This window comes from Daphnia pulicaria, chromosome 4 (assembly GCF_021234035.1).
Source record: "Daphnia pulicaria isolate SC F1-1A chromosome 4, SC_F0-13Bv2, whole genome shotgun sequence".
NCBI lineage: Eukaryota > Metazoa > Arthropoda > Branchiopoda > Diplostraca > Daphniidae > Daphnia > Daphnia pulicaria.
In genome coordinates, this window is record NC_060916.1 from 12,752,685 (window position 1) to 12,765,839 (window position 13,155).

Here is a 13,155-nt window from a genome sequence, read left to right on the forward strand (position 1 = left end):
ATCATGGACGAGAAAATGGCCATCCAAACTTGCCCGGGGTGAATGCGCCACGACAATGTTGAGTTATTGAACGACGAAAGTTCCGGGTTGAAAGAATTGAACGCCAGCATCGAATAAAAACGTCCGTAGTAGAGAGCCGGAAGAAACAGAAAACTGGCGGAACATATTTCCAACGTAGAAAGCTGAATGCCGATGGTCCCTTCTTGATTTGACAGAACTATTGGTAACGAGAGCGTTATTATGTTTTGGTCAAATGTATCACTTGTAAACAACAACTCACATCAAAAGAAGGCTTTGAAGAATGCAATAAGCCTCCAGAAGTTGTTACGAAAAAAAAAACATCTATCGCTTAACACAGCCCAGTGTTATTTCTTTTCGGTCGCCTTGAAACTACAAAAGAACAGTCATGAGGCATAAGCCACAAGTTTGATTCTAATCAAGAAGCGACAGCAATCGCGGACCCGCCATTAGCAAAGTTGGACATCGAAAAGACCTGTTAGAAACAAGACGAAATTTGTGCATTCGTTACGGTGTGTTATATTTGAATTGGAATACTTTGAATTGAGTTCAGAAGGATGCTGGCTACTTCGTCGACTCGCTCCAGTGCAATTCGGCCGGGGAGCTGTGGATCGTCCTTCTGCTGCCCTCGAGTGTTGGATGACGCCAGGCTCAATTAACTGACCAGGGCACGCTGTCCATACTATTATTTCCTAGTTTTCAAGATCATATTTACTGTTTTATTAGGTAGTTATTAATAATATGATTTAGTTTTCAGTTGCTTACACGCAATTTAGCAACGCTAAAAACAAGAAGATCAATATTATTCAGAAAACAGAAGATCTTACCGAAAAACAAGGCACGCCTTTTTTATTGTCGACCGTAAGTCAAAAGAAAAAGGCCAAGATAGAGTCGAGCTTAAATGACATTGATAACTTGACAGGCATAACCTCACGTGGGGCTACGTAGCTGCTGCTGAGATAAAGACGAAAATGTTCGTTAATTTCAAACGAACTCTCGAAATTGTAAGCTTCTACTATTTACCAGGGTCATGAAGATATGTCGGGAAGACCGTCTAGAGAATTCTCGTAGATCGTACTCGTTCTTATTTTTGTTCCACCGACTCCCAAGCTGTTATAAGTAACTTCAAGGTCGACAGCATACTGATCGCGAGCATGAAATAATCCAGTCCTGAATCTCTGTTCCTTTGAGATGTCCTCACTGAATCATTGTCCCGAAAAGGGAAAAACAATAAAAAACAAAACAAAAAAACAAGGCATTAAATTTTTGGGATAGAAAATAATGATTAAAAATAATAATAAATAGTGTTACTTGATTGGATATCATTTCCTAAATCGAGTTTTGTTCACTCCAACTGGGGAGTCTTTCGTGGGATGTATGAGCAGTCCTTTCATGTGGAGGTATGATGGGTATAACATGTTGCTTGAAATGATTAGAAGTAATATGACCTAATTTGAAAAAAACCAATCAGTTTCAAGTGTAACAATGTATGCAATGAATAATTTACTGGCAGAAGCAAAAGACGTCACATCCTCCAAGGCAAACTCGACAGTTAACTGCTTGATCAAGTCAAGTGCTTCAGTTGGAAAGCATAACTATGTTAACTCATGTAAATTTAGTTATCAGTTAGTTATACCGTTATCACGATTCACGAACATACACGATAACACGACACAGCCATACTTGACACTTTCAATGAAGGCATGAATCTTTCCACCAATAGTTTCCACCATTTCGCTTGTGGAAACGATTATCAATCGATATCAATACGTACATTTTGGAAAAAATCGATACATTCCGTTACGCCAATTGAAACCGCTAGATGGCGCCACCCAGGTGTATATTATTCAAGTGATTTGTAAAATAAATAGCACCAGTCGAGTGCTATTATTTTAGGGGGTCATTTGGCGTTCCGTAGCTGACTGTTTGACTCATTAGGTTTCTGAGATCCCGAGAATCGTTTATTATAAAGCGAAAAGCCTACCCCTCAAAATTAATCTAAGACTATTATTTGGAAAACATGTAATTTCATGATCAAATAAACCAACAAGATATCGTGAAAGAAATTGATTTAATTGAAATAAATAAACAAAGCCTTACTGGATATAAAAAAACGAAATGAAACTCATTTATATCACAATAAAAAACGGGAAGTGTAAGTTTGTTAAAATTTCAAAATACATCCGATTATTTCGTGACCAAAAAATAGAAAATTGAGAATTCTGCTGAAAAATCAAAAGCAACAGAAAAACTCTAATAAAACTCTTTCAAGACGCGTTTTCTTTAAGTGCAGCCAAACGGAATGGTCCTGTGACGCTAAAATTCTTCTCGGGTTATCATTAAAAGTGTTTAAAATATTTTTGTCTCATTTTATATGAGATATAACCCAATCCGTAGTAAGAAATCAGAAAGAAATCATATAAATTTCATGATTTTACCACAGACTTTTCGCATGAGAAATATGCAAGAAACTGGTGATAAATAACCATAAATATCATGATATTTTCTTAAAATAAATCAGTAATATATCATGTATTCTCAGTTTTTAATCATTAATTTCAATTGGTATTTTGTAATGAGATACTTGTATAAAATCATGTGGAAATCAATAAAATGTCATGATTTTCCCGCAGTTTTTTCGCATAAAAGATCTGCAAAAAATCAGTGATTATTAAGCAGGAATATCATGATATTTTCTTAAAATCAATAAGTAATTTGTCATAAATTCTGAGTTTTTAATCATTAATTTCTATTGGTATTTTGTAATGAGATACTTGTATTATTATTATTATTAGAGGGTGTGTTACTCGTCTTAAGGCGAGTGTTACCCGTATATTACAGTCAAAAATATTAAAAAAAAAAAAGAGAGATACTTGTATAAATTCATGTGAAAATCAATAAAATCTCATGATTTTTCCAGTTTTTTCGCATGAAAAATCTGCAAAAAAACAGTGATTATTAAGCGGGAATATCATGATATATTCTTATAATAAATCAATATTTTATCATATATTCTGAGTTATCAATCATTAATTTCTATTGATGTTTTGTGTTGAGATACTTGTATAAAATCATGTGAAAGTCAATTTTACCTATGACGTTATAAGATTTTTTTGGTTTTCTTTTATAAAGTTTTTTGGCTTTTAAAAAAATCACGAAATTTATTATTAAATGTCTATCAGAAATCAAGTAGATTTAGGTGTGAGATCATGATATTTAATTATAATTATTTTGTATATTATCATTTATTAAGAGCTTTTTATCAATCATTTCTCTAATGCTTTATAGTGAGATTTTTCATTAAAATCATGTGAAAATCAGTTCCCACTAAGGAATCAAAAGATTTTTTTGGTATTATTTTTACCCAATTTTGGGCTGTAAAATCTTCAAATTCATAACAAAAAGACAGTAATAATCAGCTACAATTCAACAGATCAGATGTGAAATTATAACTATTTAATCGTCAATATTTTCTTATGTTTTGTAATGATGTGTGAAAAATCAAGGGAAAATTTCTACATATATGACATCAAAATATTTTCTTGTATTCTTTTAATACAATCCTTAAAATATCAGTTAAAATCAGCAAATAAGTATATAGGCCTACCTGGAATGAAATATTCTGACTTTAAATTCTTTTTGAACTTTTACATTTTTTATTTTATACCTTTCGTAAATATATGGTAGCTATCTAATTCTCACAAAAATTACACGATGTTTTTATAATCACAAGATAGGCTGGGATAACTATTTTTTTTAACGCGCTAAGTAAATTTGAGTGAAAGTTCTATTTTACTCTGGTGTGTTTTTTTGTGTGTGAATTATTCTAAGTCCCGAAATCTGGCTTTTATCTAACTAAACTAACCAATTGATTATATGGTATGTCAAAACGCATCATAGAAATTTTTACTAAGTTTTTTCACGCGCTAAGTAAATTTGAGTGCAATTTCTATTTGACTCTGGTATGTGTTTTTTGTGTAAATTATTCTAAGTCCCATAACCCTGTTGTTATATCACTAAACTAACCAATTTATTAATTTCTACGTTAAAAAGCTTCTTTTATAACATCAATTGGTAGTGTAGTGGTTAGCAGATTGGCAAACCACGCTGAAAGTCGAGGTTCGATTCCTGGTCAGGGCAATTCTTTTTTTAATTTATATAATTAAAATCTCATTTAAAAGCGCTTAAATTCTCATTCAATAGTCAATAAAGTCAAAGGCAAAATAAATGATATTTTGCTGTTAATCTCACCAAAATATCACGACAAAATGAATGAGAATTAAGGTTATTCTCATGTATTTCTTTATGAGTTTTAATGAGATTTTTCCGTAAGGGTTGTTGCCGGTTTGATTTCGAAGCCAGGTGTTGTGGAGAGTGGAAGTCGTTATTCATACCACAAGTCCACAACATGTGCCATGCGCCTGTATGAAAGGTTAACAAAATCCATTATCATTTTACCTTACTACACCTACGCAACTTCATTGCTGTATCAATCGTTTCTGGTTAAAATAATAAAAAATTACCTCGTCATGATTTGCTTGAACGCTTCAAAGAAGACATCTTGGAAAAATTCAGTGTGAGAATGACGTACCGCCGTTCCCAAACGCAGAAAGATGACCCGAGACATACTTTCGGCCGATCGACAAACTCTGATCGGTCTTGATAATTGATTATAATAAGAAGTTAACATTTTAGCTATCGACGATGGATGAATAATAATAACACACGAATTTCAGACTTGAGACATATCACAAGAGAATAGTTAATGATTTTGATAAGAATATTGCAGTGTAGTTATCGTGATGACCAAAATTCTTTTAGCACTTCGCAAGTTGTTTCAATGAAGAATAAGGATATTGAAAGTTAATATTTACTTTATATCACTTTAGAAATTTGGACCACCAGGAAGACGCAATAAGATAATATCTATTAATTAATTCAATGATCATATTCATATTAGAGTTATCATAATAATTTTGGATTTATCCTGTTGTCCTGGTGACTATCTCATTACAGAAAATTATATTGGACAATATATTTCAACAGGCCAACCATATGGGGTTAGTCAACTCTACCGGGAATAAGTACCCGTTTCAGCTTAAAGTTTCATAGTTGCACAACTTTACGTAGAGAACAGACAATTGATTAGGGTAGTTTTCTTGTTCATTAACAATCTTTCACGTAAAGGTAGATTACAAGTGCTTATTCATCGTTTCTTTCTTTTTTCTTACTCTTAATTTGCACATGGGAGATACGAATAACAACCAATCGTTGCCTTGTCATAATGTCTGCATTGTGCATAAAATATTTGAATAAATACAACCGAAAAAAATAGAAATTCGTCATTATTATTCACACGCATATACAATTTTAGCTATTATCGATTAATGATACATGAACATGTACCTTGAGACATTGCGTAACAAGTGAGTTAATAAATAGGACATAGTAATTTGCGAAAATTAATTTAAGAGAGAGATTCTTTTCACACAATTTACGCATTCAATTATATAGGACTCAAGTATAATTAGCTTGTATTTTTCTCAATAATGATGAAGAAGGAATTAAATAATCTGAATCTGTTTCATAAGGGTTCATTAAAACGACCATTTCACTTTTGGATAGATCGGAGCAAGAACCACAAGAAATAAATATATTTGTTTAATCTAAAGTTAAAAACCGTATTTATATATACTGTTACGTATAATGAGGATGGTCTTAATTTCAAGGAAAAAGAACCTCATTTCTGATAAAAACACCATTGTTGCACAACAGTTATGTGATGGACAGACAATCGATTGTGATAATTAGTGTTCATTAACTACAATCACCGTGAACATGTGTAATAAGTGCTTTGACGTACAAGAGACGTGAATAACAACCAATCGTTGCCTTGTATTGAGCATAAAATATCTGAATCAATACAACCGAAAAAAAAAATTATATAATTCTTTCATTATTATTCACAGTATAATATCAACGGTTTGATCGCACCCGGCGACTCAGAGCTTGGGAGAAATAATTGATCACGATCTTCAAACCAAATAAAAAATAGACTTTGTTTGGTAATAAAATTTGTTCAAAAAACGGCGCCCAAATTCTTGTCCAGGCTTTGGAAGCAGACGACGAAAAAGCGTGATAGGTGGAACTCGCCGGGTAGATGGACTCGGTCCCGACGGTGGCCGAACGAATTTTCACGCAGAGCAAAGCCGTCATGATGCAAGAGATGACCAAGATGATGAGAATGACCACCAGGCCGACGATGAAGCTGCTCAGAGCCATGCACACGTCCTCTTGATTCGTGTGACGATTGCCTAAATCGTTCAAACAGATAATATAATTATCATTTCCCGTTTATTGTTTATTGCGTAATTCGACAGTTCTGCTGACCGATTGATTGATTTATGGTTTTTATGGTAGTAATTGGATATATTATATAAAGTGCAGTTGTATTTTATATGTAGGTGAGTTTGTTTTATTTATTGTGCAATTATTTTGTGCAAATCAGACGATGTGATGAGAGACATATTTCTTTTTGTTTCCGAATTTCGATTTCAAAAAAATAATTCAGCAAGGCTATGTTGTTAAAAGGAAATGATTAATTGCGAATGGAGTGGATATAAAAATGGCGATTGCACATGTGTGTGTTTGTCTATCTATAGAGAGAGTTGAGTAAGAAAATAGTTGTCATCTCATTGTCTTTCAAGAGTAAAGACTAAAGAGAGAGAGATTCATTTGAGTATAAGGAAAAATTGAAAAAGACATTCGTTAATGCCTACATGACACACAAAATAATACTGGCCGCAGGTAAGTAAAAAAAATATAATCCTCGTCGTCATTACCATTCAAACACAAAAATCAGTCAATCAGTCAACTCTTATCTTTTCGTCCAACATTTCATTCATCAAATTTTTTTATCGTGCGGAAGCGGATGACCGTTGGAAAAAGGTCGTGAGCGGATTTCACATTTCGTTGCTGTTGTTGTGCTCGTGTGCAGTTGATTTGCATATTTGTTTACTCACCTGTGGTGAGTGTCACGACCGAATGGGAATCCGGTTTGTAGGCGATGTCCTCGTTGGAGATGACGCGCAGCGATCGGCGCAAGCGGACGTCCGAAATTTCAGTGGCGTTGTTGGCGCTACGGCGGCTGCGGTTGCTGCGGATGTCGAACTGAAACCACAAAAATTTTCATTCCGTTAAATTTCTATTCGTTTAATTTTAATTGGCGGTTTAAAATTTACGAGACTGGCGTCTTCGGGACAGACGTCGCATCCGTTTTTGCAGAGTTCGACGTTGCATTCGAGGAAGACTTCCATCTGGTCGGGGAATTTGAAGGCCTGGAAGAAGGAGAAGGCGACCAGTGACACTCCGGGCCGGCCGGTCCGTGTGGTCTTCTGCCACGGTCCCATCAGTTTCTTCTTGAGGACACAGCCGTTCTTGTCGGTCAGCGTCACGGCGTTGGCACGGTCACCGTCGTGGGCGATGCACTCCTGGACCTGGACGTCGAAGCCTGGGTCGCCCTCGATGGCGACGACCATCGTCAACGTGTCGCCATTCTTGACCAGTCCGTTGACACTTGGAGCGTTGGGTCCCTTGCCGATTTGGATGTCCATGCTGGCCGTGGCCGAATCGCCACTGAAACTGACGATCATCTTCAGTTCAGCATGTTGATGTTGAAGGCGTAAGAGACCGTCTTCTCCAGCGATCCTTCCCAGAAGCAGCGGATCGAGCGAGAAGTGTCCCAGATCTGTTGGGCGGGAAAATTCAAATAATCGAATTCAAAATTTCGCGCGCTTTTGCCAATGATGGTGTGTCGAATTTAACTATTATCGAATTATGGCACATGAACTTTTACCTGCGCAGTGGTTGAATTATTAACGATGACATGCAAATGAAAGAATGTTAACACTGATGAACGGTATATTTCACGCATTTTACACACTCAATTATTTAAGAGGAGAGTATAAGTTGAACATTTATCTATTTCTTCTACAGATTCTTTGATCATCTCAGAATCATCGGTAATAACGTCGGTAGTTTCATATGTAGACCTTGCATGCTATTCACTGATTGTTATGTTAGCACTTCGCATTTAAAGTTACCGAGATTCTCGTTATTCAAGCCGTTTTCTGATTCCGGTAATCAACTAATTATACACGAAAAAAAAGGTAACTTTGAATGAATCGTCCAACTACAACGGGGATGATTATCCCTACTGGGTTGAAATACCACATATTAAATGAAAACATCATTGTTGCACAACATTTTTGTAATGAACCGACAATTGATTTATGCAGTTTTTGTGTTCATTAACTATAATCAACGTAAATGTGGGTAGTAAGTGCGTTGACGCACGAGAAACATGAATAACAACCACTCGTTGCTTTGTATTGAGCATAAAATATCTGAATCAATACAACCAAAAAAAAATAAATCCATCATTATTATTATTCACAGGTATATTATTAACGGTTTGATCGCCCCCGGTGAACCAGAGTTTGGGAGAAATAATTGATCACGATCTTTAAACCAAATAAAAAATAGACTATGTTGGTTGTTGGTAATGACATTTTTTAAAAAAACGGCGCCCAAATTCTTTTTCAGGCTTTGGAAGCAGACGACGAAAAAGCGTGATAGGTGGAACTCGGCAACATTGAGACATAGCACACGTGCACCCCGTATGGAAATGAGTCAATGAAAATCACTGCAAATCAATGAAAAGCATAAACAAATCAATAGACAGTCTGAAATGTCATAGAATGTCAGTAAGAATGTCACGCAATTATCACTGGCGATGATTTTCTATGATAAATCAATTTACAAAGTCAGTAACAAATCGTTGGAAAATCAAAGATATTTCAAAAATTAGAACAGAGTCCACAAAACTCATTGGTTTATCATTAGATCCAGAAAATGAAGTATTTTGCAGTGATTAAACTTAACTTAGTCATTGAACTAATCAATGAACATAACGTAAAAATCCATGGAATATTTTCTTTTGAAAAATTACTGATTTTCTACTGATATTTACATTTTCAGTAATTTTCAGTAAACCTTTGAATTTCTTATCATTTTATTGCCATACTTCATCGACACCTACAAATCAATAATCAGCATCTATTTATCACTAAGAAATCATTCCAATGATTAATAAATGATTGTTCAATGAGTCCCAAACGGTAATTTTGATTTTATAATGATTTTTATACAGCTTGCTATTGATTTTTATAATTACTTCTCAGTTCATATCACTGAGCTTTCCTCAGATTTCAGTGATATTTCAGGGATTACCACTGAGAATTATCACTGAGAATGATTTTTTATCCAATGATTTCTATTGATTGATTGAATACTGCTCCGTTTAAATCACTAAGTTTTCCCAACATAAATTTTAATGATATTTCAGTGGCTAGCAGCCTAGCTAGTTGACAAATATCACGACAGGGATTTCCAGAATCATTGGATTTTCACTGATTATCAATGTAAATCATTAGTTATCCCGATTAATATTTTCCTGATAGTTCATTGACTTTATTGCCGATTATTACTAAATAGTGAACATAGTGAATGAATACCATTACAAATGATTTCTCAAATATCAATAAATTATCACTGAAAGGCCTTTGGAATGCTTTTCACGTTCTTCTTATGAAGAATCATTGACTTATATTATTTTGTTGCGTCGAAATCAATGATATTAAGGGTGAATTTCCATATGTAAGAAACATACGGCGTTGTCAACATGGTTAATATAGAATCGAATGTGCAACCATAGGCCAATGGTTATCGCACGCTCCTATGGATCGAAAGGTACCGTGTTCAATCCCAGATCGGGGCTTATAAATATGAATCAATGAAAATAACTCTGAATATGATTTCAGTTGGTATCTTCTTCATATGATGATGGTAAGACGGGTGGTAGTCTTGGTTTAACGCGAAAGCGACTCCTAGGCGAACAGCGCAATCATCGTAAATATGAAGGTAGATACCATAATTTTGAGACCTACTTTAATCGATAATATCCTAAATGACAAATGATGTTTCTAGTGATAAATGAATGATTTTTTTCGGGCTCGGTTATAATTTCTATCCGCTAATTGATTTTGCAATGACAAATATTTCGTTACTGGACTCTATCCTACTTCTAGCATTTTTCTTATATGTTATTTCATGATTTTGTGAAAGATTTTTTAATGATTATAAAAATACCAAACACACCACCAACACGTTTTTCTTTTTCTTCGAAAAAAAAATTGTTTATCACAACGCCCTATATAGATACGTATGAATTAGATACTTGAACTGACTAAATTTATCGAATGTCCAACGTCATAGGTAGTTGGTTATAGAGTCTGGCTACCACTCAATGTTGCGATGGTTCAAGTCCCGATACGGAGAATTTCAACCAATGATAGGCCTACAATTAATTCTAACAGATAATAGGTAAGTAAGTAAAATAAAAAAGGAGAACAAGGGTAAGGAAAACCGACAACAGGAGTTCAAAACTGGTAGAGAAAGAAAACTAGTATAGTAAAATTTAGCTTTTGAATTTTATAAAAAAAGTCATTGGATACAAGCATTGAAAAATCAATCAATAAAAAAGCATTGAAAAACTAATCAATAAAAAAGCATTGAAAACTTCATATTAAATCAGTCAAAAGTAAGTGAATAGATGATTTTAAAATCAAAGAAAAACCATTCATTTCTCAGTGATAAATTTATGCTAAGTCAGTAATAATCATGTCCGAATTTTGATGGCGAAAATCATTGGAAAATTAATCAAGCTAATATCCTTCAATTATCAGTGATTAATCAAAGGGGCGTTTTCATACGGGACACCATTTATATATACAGGCATGATATACAGGGCATGCATATCTGTATGCACATGTATATCATATAGTATGTTCAACATGATGCATGATTTCTTCCATTGCTTTCACACATTCAATTCATTAGGACGCGGGTATAATCAGTAATGTTTTACTGTGTTAGATTAATCACATTAGTATCAACGTCCTCTTCGGTTCATTGTGTTTATATTCATAATTTCTTTGGTTGGATTTGTTTTCCATGTAACACACCGATGAACAGCGACTTTAAAGTAATTTAAAAAGTAGCTGCATTTAAATTAATTGGCCAACTAGAAAGACGATGGTCAATCCTACTGGGATAACATCATACCAGATGAAATCATCAATGTTGCACAAAAGTTTTTAAATTGACAGACAATCGATTTAGGTAGTTTTTATGTTCATTAACTAACTATATATAGAAATCTTTCATTAATATTCACACGTGTTATATCAACAAGGCATCTTGAAAAAATTCAGTGTGAATGACGCTTTAATTACCAAACGCAGAAAGATGACCCGAGGCATAGCCTTCTTTTGGCTGATCGACTAAATTTTGATCGGTCTTGATAATTGATTCGAATAAGAAGTTAACATTTTAGCTATCGATGATGGATGAATAATAATAACACACGAGCTTCAGACTTGAGACATATCACAAGAGAATAGTTAATGATTAAGATATGAACATTTCTGTGTAGAAATCGTGATGACTAAAATTCTTATAACATTTCACAAGTTCATGTATTGAAGAGTAAGGATATAAATAGTTATGTTTCATGTTACATTTATAGACATCGCTCATCACCAGAAAAACCGCGACGAATTTAACTCGGTAATCACTTTGTAAAATTTGTGATTTACAAATTTTCTTCGTCAGTCTTACTGTGATGAGTGATCGCCACTTCATAAAAATTATAACAAAATAAAAAATTATATTTCGATAAGCCTACCATACGCGGCTGGCAAACTCTCCTGGGAATAAGTAACCTGTTTTCAGCTTAAAGTCGCATTGTTGCCCACCACTACGTAGAAAACAGACAATTGATTAGGGTAGTTTTCTTGTTCATTAACAATCTTTAACGTAAAGCTGATAACAAGTGCTTATTCGTCGTTTCTTTCTTTTTTCTTACTCCTAATTTGCACATGGGAGATACGAATAACAACCAATCGTTGCCTTGTCATAATGTCTGCAATGTGCATACAAAATTTGAATAAATGCAACCGAAAAAAATAGAAATTCGTCATTATTATTCACACGTATATAAAATTTTAGCTATTATCGATTAATGATACATGAACATGTACCTTGAAACATTGCGCAACAGTTGAATTACTTAAAAGGACATACTAAATTATATAATAAATTAAGGAGAGAGATTCTTTTCACACATTTTACGCATTCATTTAGGACACCAGTATAAGTAGCTTTTATTTTTCTGATTAATGATTTAAATGTTATTCTAATATAATCTGAATCTGTTTTCGATTGCTTAGTTGAGTCCGTTCTTCATTGGTATCGTTCAACTCTGATTGAGGTGAACGTGTGACGATGAATAACTGCAGATTCAGATTTTCATGTTAAGGCATCCAAATAAAAATAGCTGCCTTTAAATGAATCGGCCAACTGTGACAGGGATAGTGAACCCTGCAGTGTTAAAGTACCTTATAACACTTGAATATACCATTATTGGACTATAGTTATGCGATAAAAAGACAATCGATTGGGATAATTTTTAAGTTCATTAACTACAATTACCGTAAATAAGTGCTTTGACGTACTATGAATATTGAAATATATGAATCAATACGACCGAAAAGAAAAACAGAAATCTTATTATTCACACGTATGTATCAACGGGTTGATCGCCCCAGAGCTTGGAAGAAATCATTAATCACGATATTTGAAATAAATAATTGATTAGTATGAAGCATAAAATACCTAAATAAATGCAACCGAAAATAGAAATCTTTCATTATTATTCACACTTATAACGATTTGATTGCACCTATGTCCACAAATATGCCCATCAATTAATTCCACTATTTCATAACCGCCTGTATAATTTATTCCAATAAAAGTTAAAAGTTTAACTATTATCGAATTATGGCACATGAACTTTTACCTAGAGACATAGCGCAGTGGTTGAATTATTAACGATGACATGCAAATGAAAGAATGTTAACACTGATGAACGATATATTACACGCATTTTACACACTCAATTATTTTAGAGGAGAGTATAAGATGAACATTTTGTATTTCTTCTACAGATTCTTTGAT

At 33.9% G+C, this 13,155-nt stretch overlaps 1 protein-coding gene and 1 long non-coding RNA gene across 4 annotated transcripts; both read right to left on the minus strand.

Annotated features, from left to right (window-relative positions):
* Positions 1–85: 85 nt before the first annotated feature.
* Positions 86–1,869, minus strand: LOC124337344. 3 transcript variants are annotated; one of them, XR_006917229.1, is made up of 7 exons: positions 1,526–1,869; positions 1,330–1,466; positions 1,097–1,218; positions 846–969; positions 556–710; positions 281–493; positions 86–217 (listed from the first exon to the last, which is right to left on the minus strand). It is a non-coding gene; the product is annotated as an uncharacterized LOC124337344 (long non-coding RNA). The 3 variants fall into 3 exon arrangements; XR_006917227.1 differs by having other exon boundaries at positions 1,042–1,218; positions 1,526–1,868; XR_006917228.1 differs by having other exon boundaries at positions 846–972; positions 1,042–1,218; positions 1,526–1,868.
* A 4,016-nt stretch (positions 1,870–5,885) lies between these two features.
* On the minus strand, positions 5,886–7,646 carry LOC124337128. The gene is made up of 3 exons (XM_046791188.1): positions 7,260–7,646; positions 7,041–7,188; positions 5,886–6,332 (listed from the first exon to the last, which is right to left on the minus strand). Exons 1-3 carry the CDS (start codon positions 7,629–7,631, stop codon positions 5,995–5,997), a joined length of 858 nt encoding a protein of 285 aa, XP_046647144.1. The 5' UTR covers positions 7,632–7,646; the 3' UTR covers positions 5,886–5,994.
* Between the last annotated feature and the right edge of the window lie 5,509 nt (positions 7,647–13,155).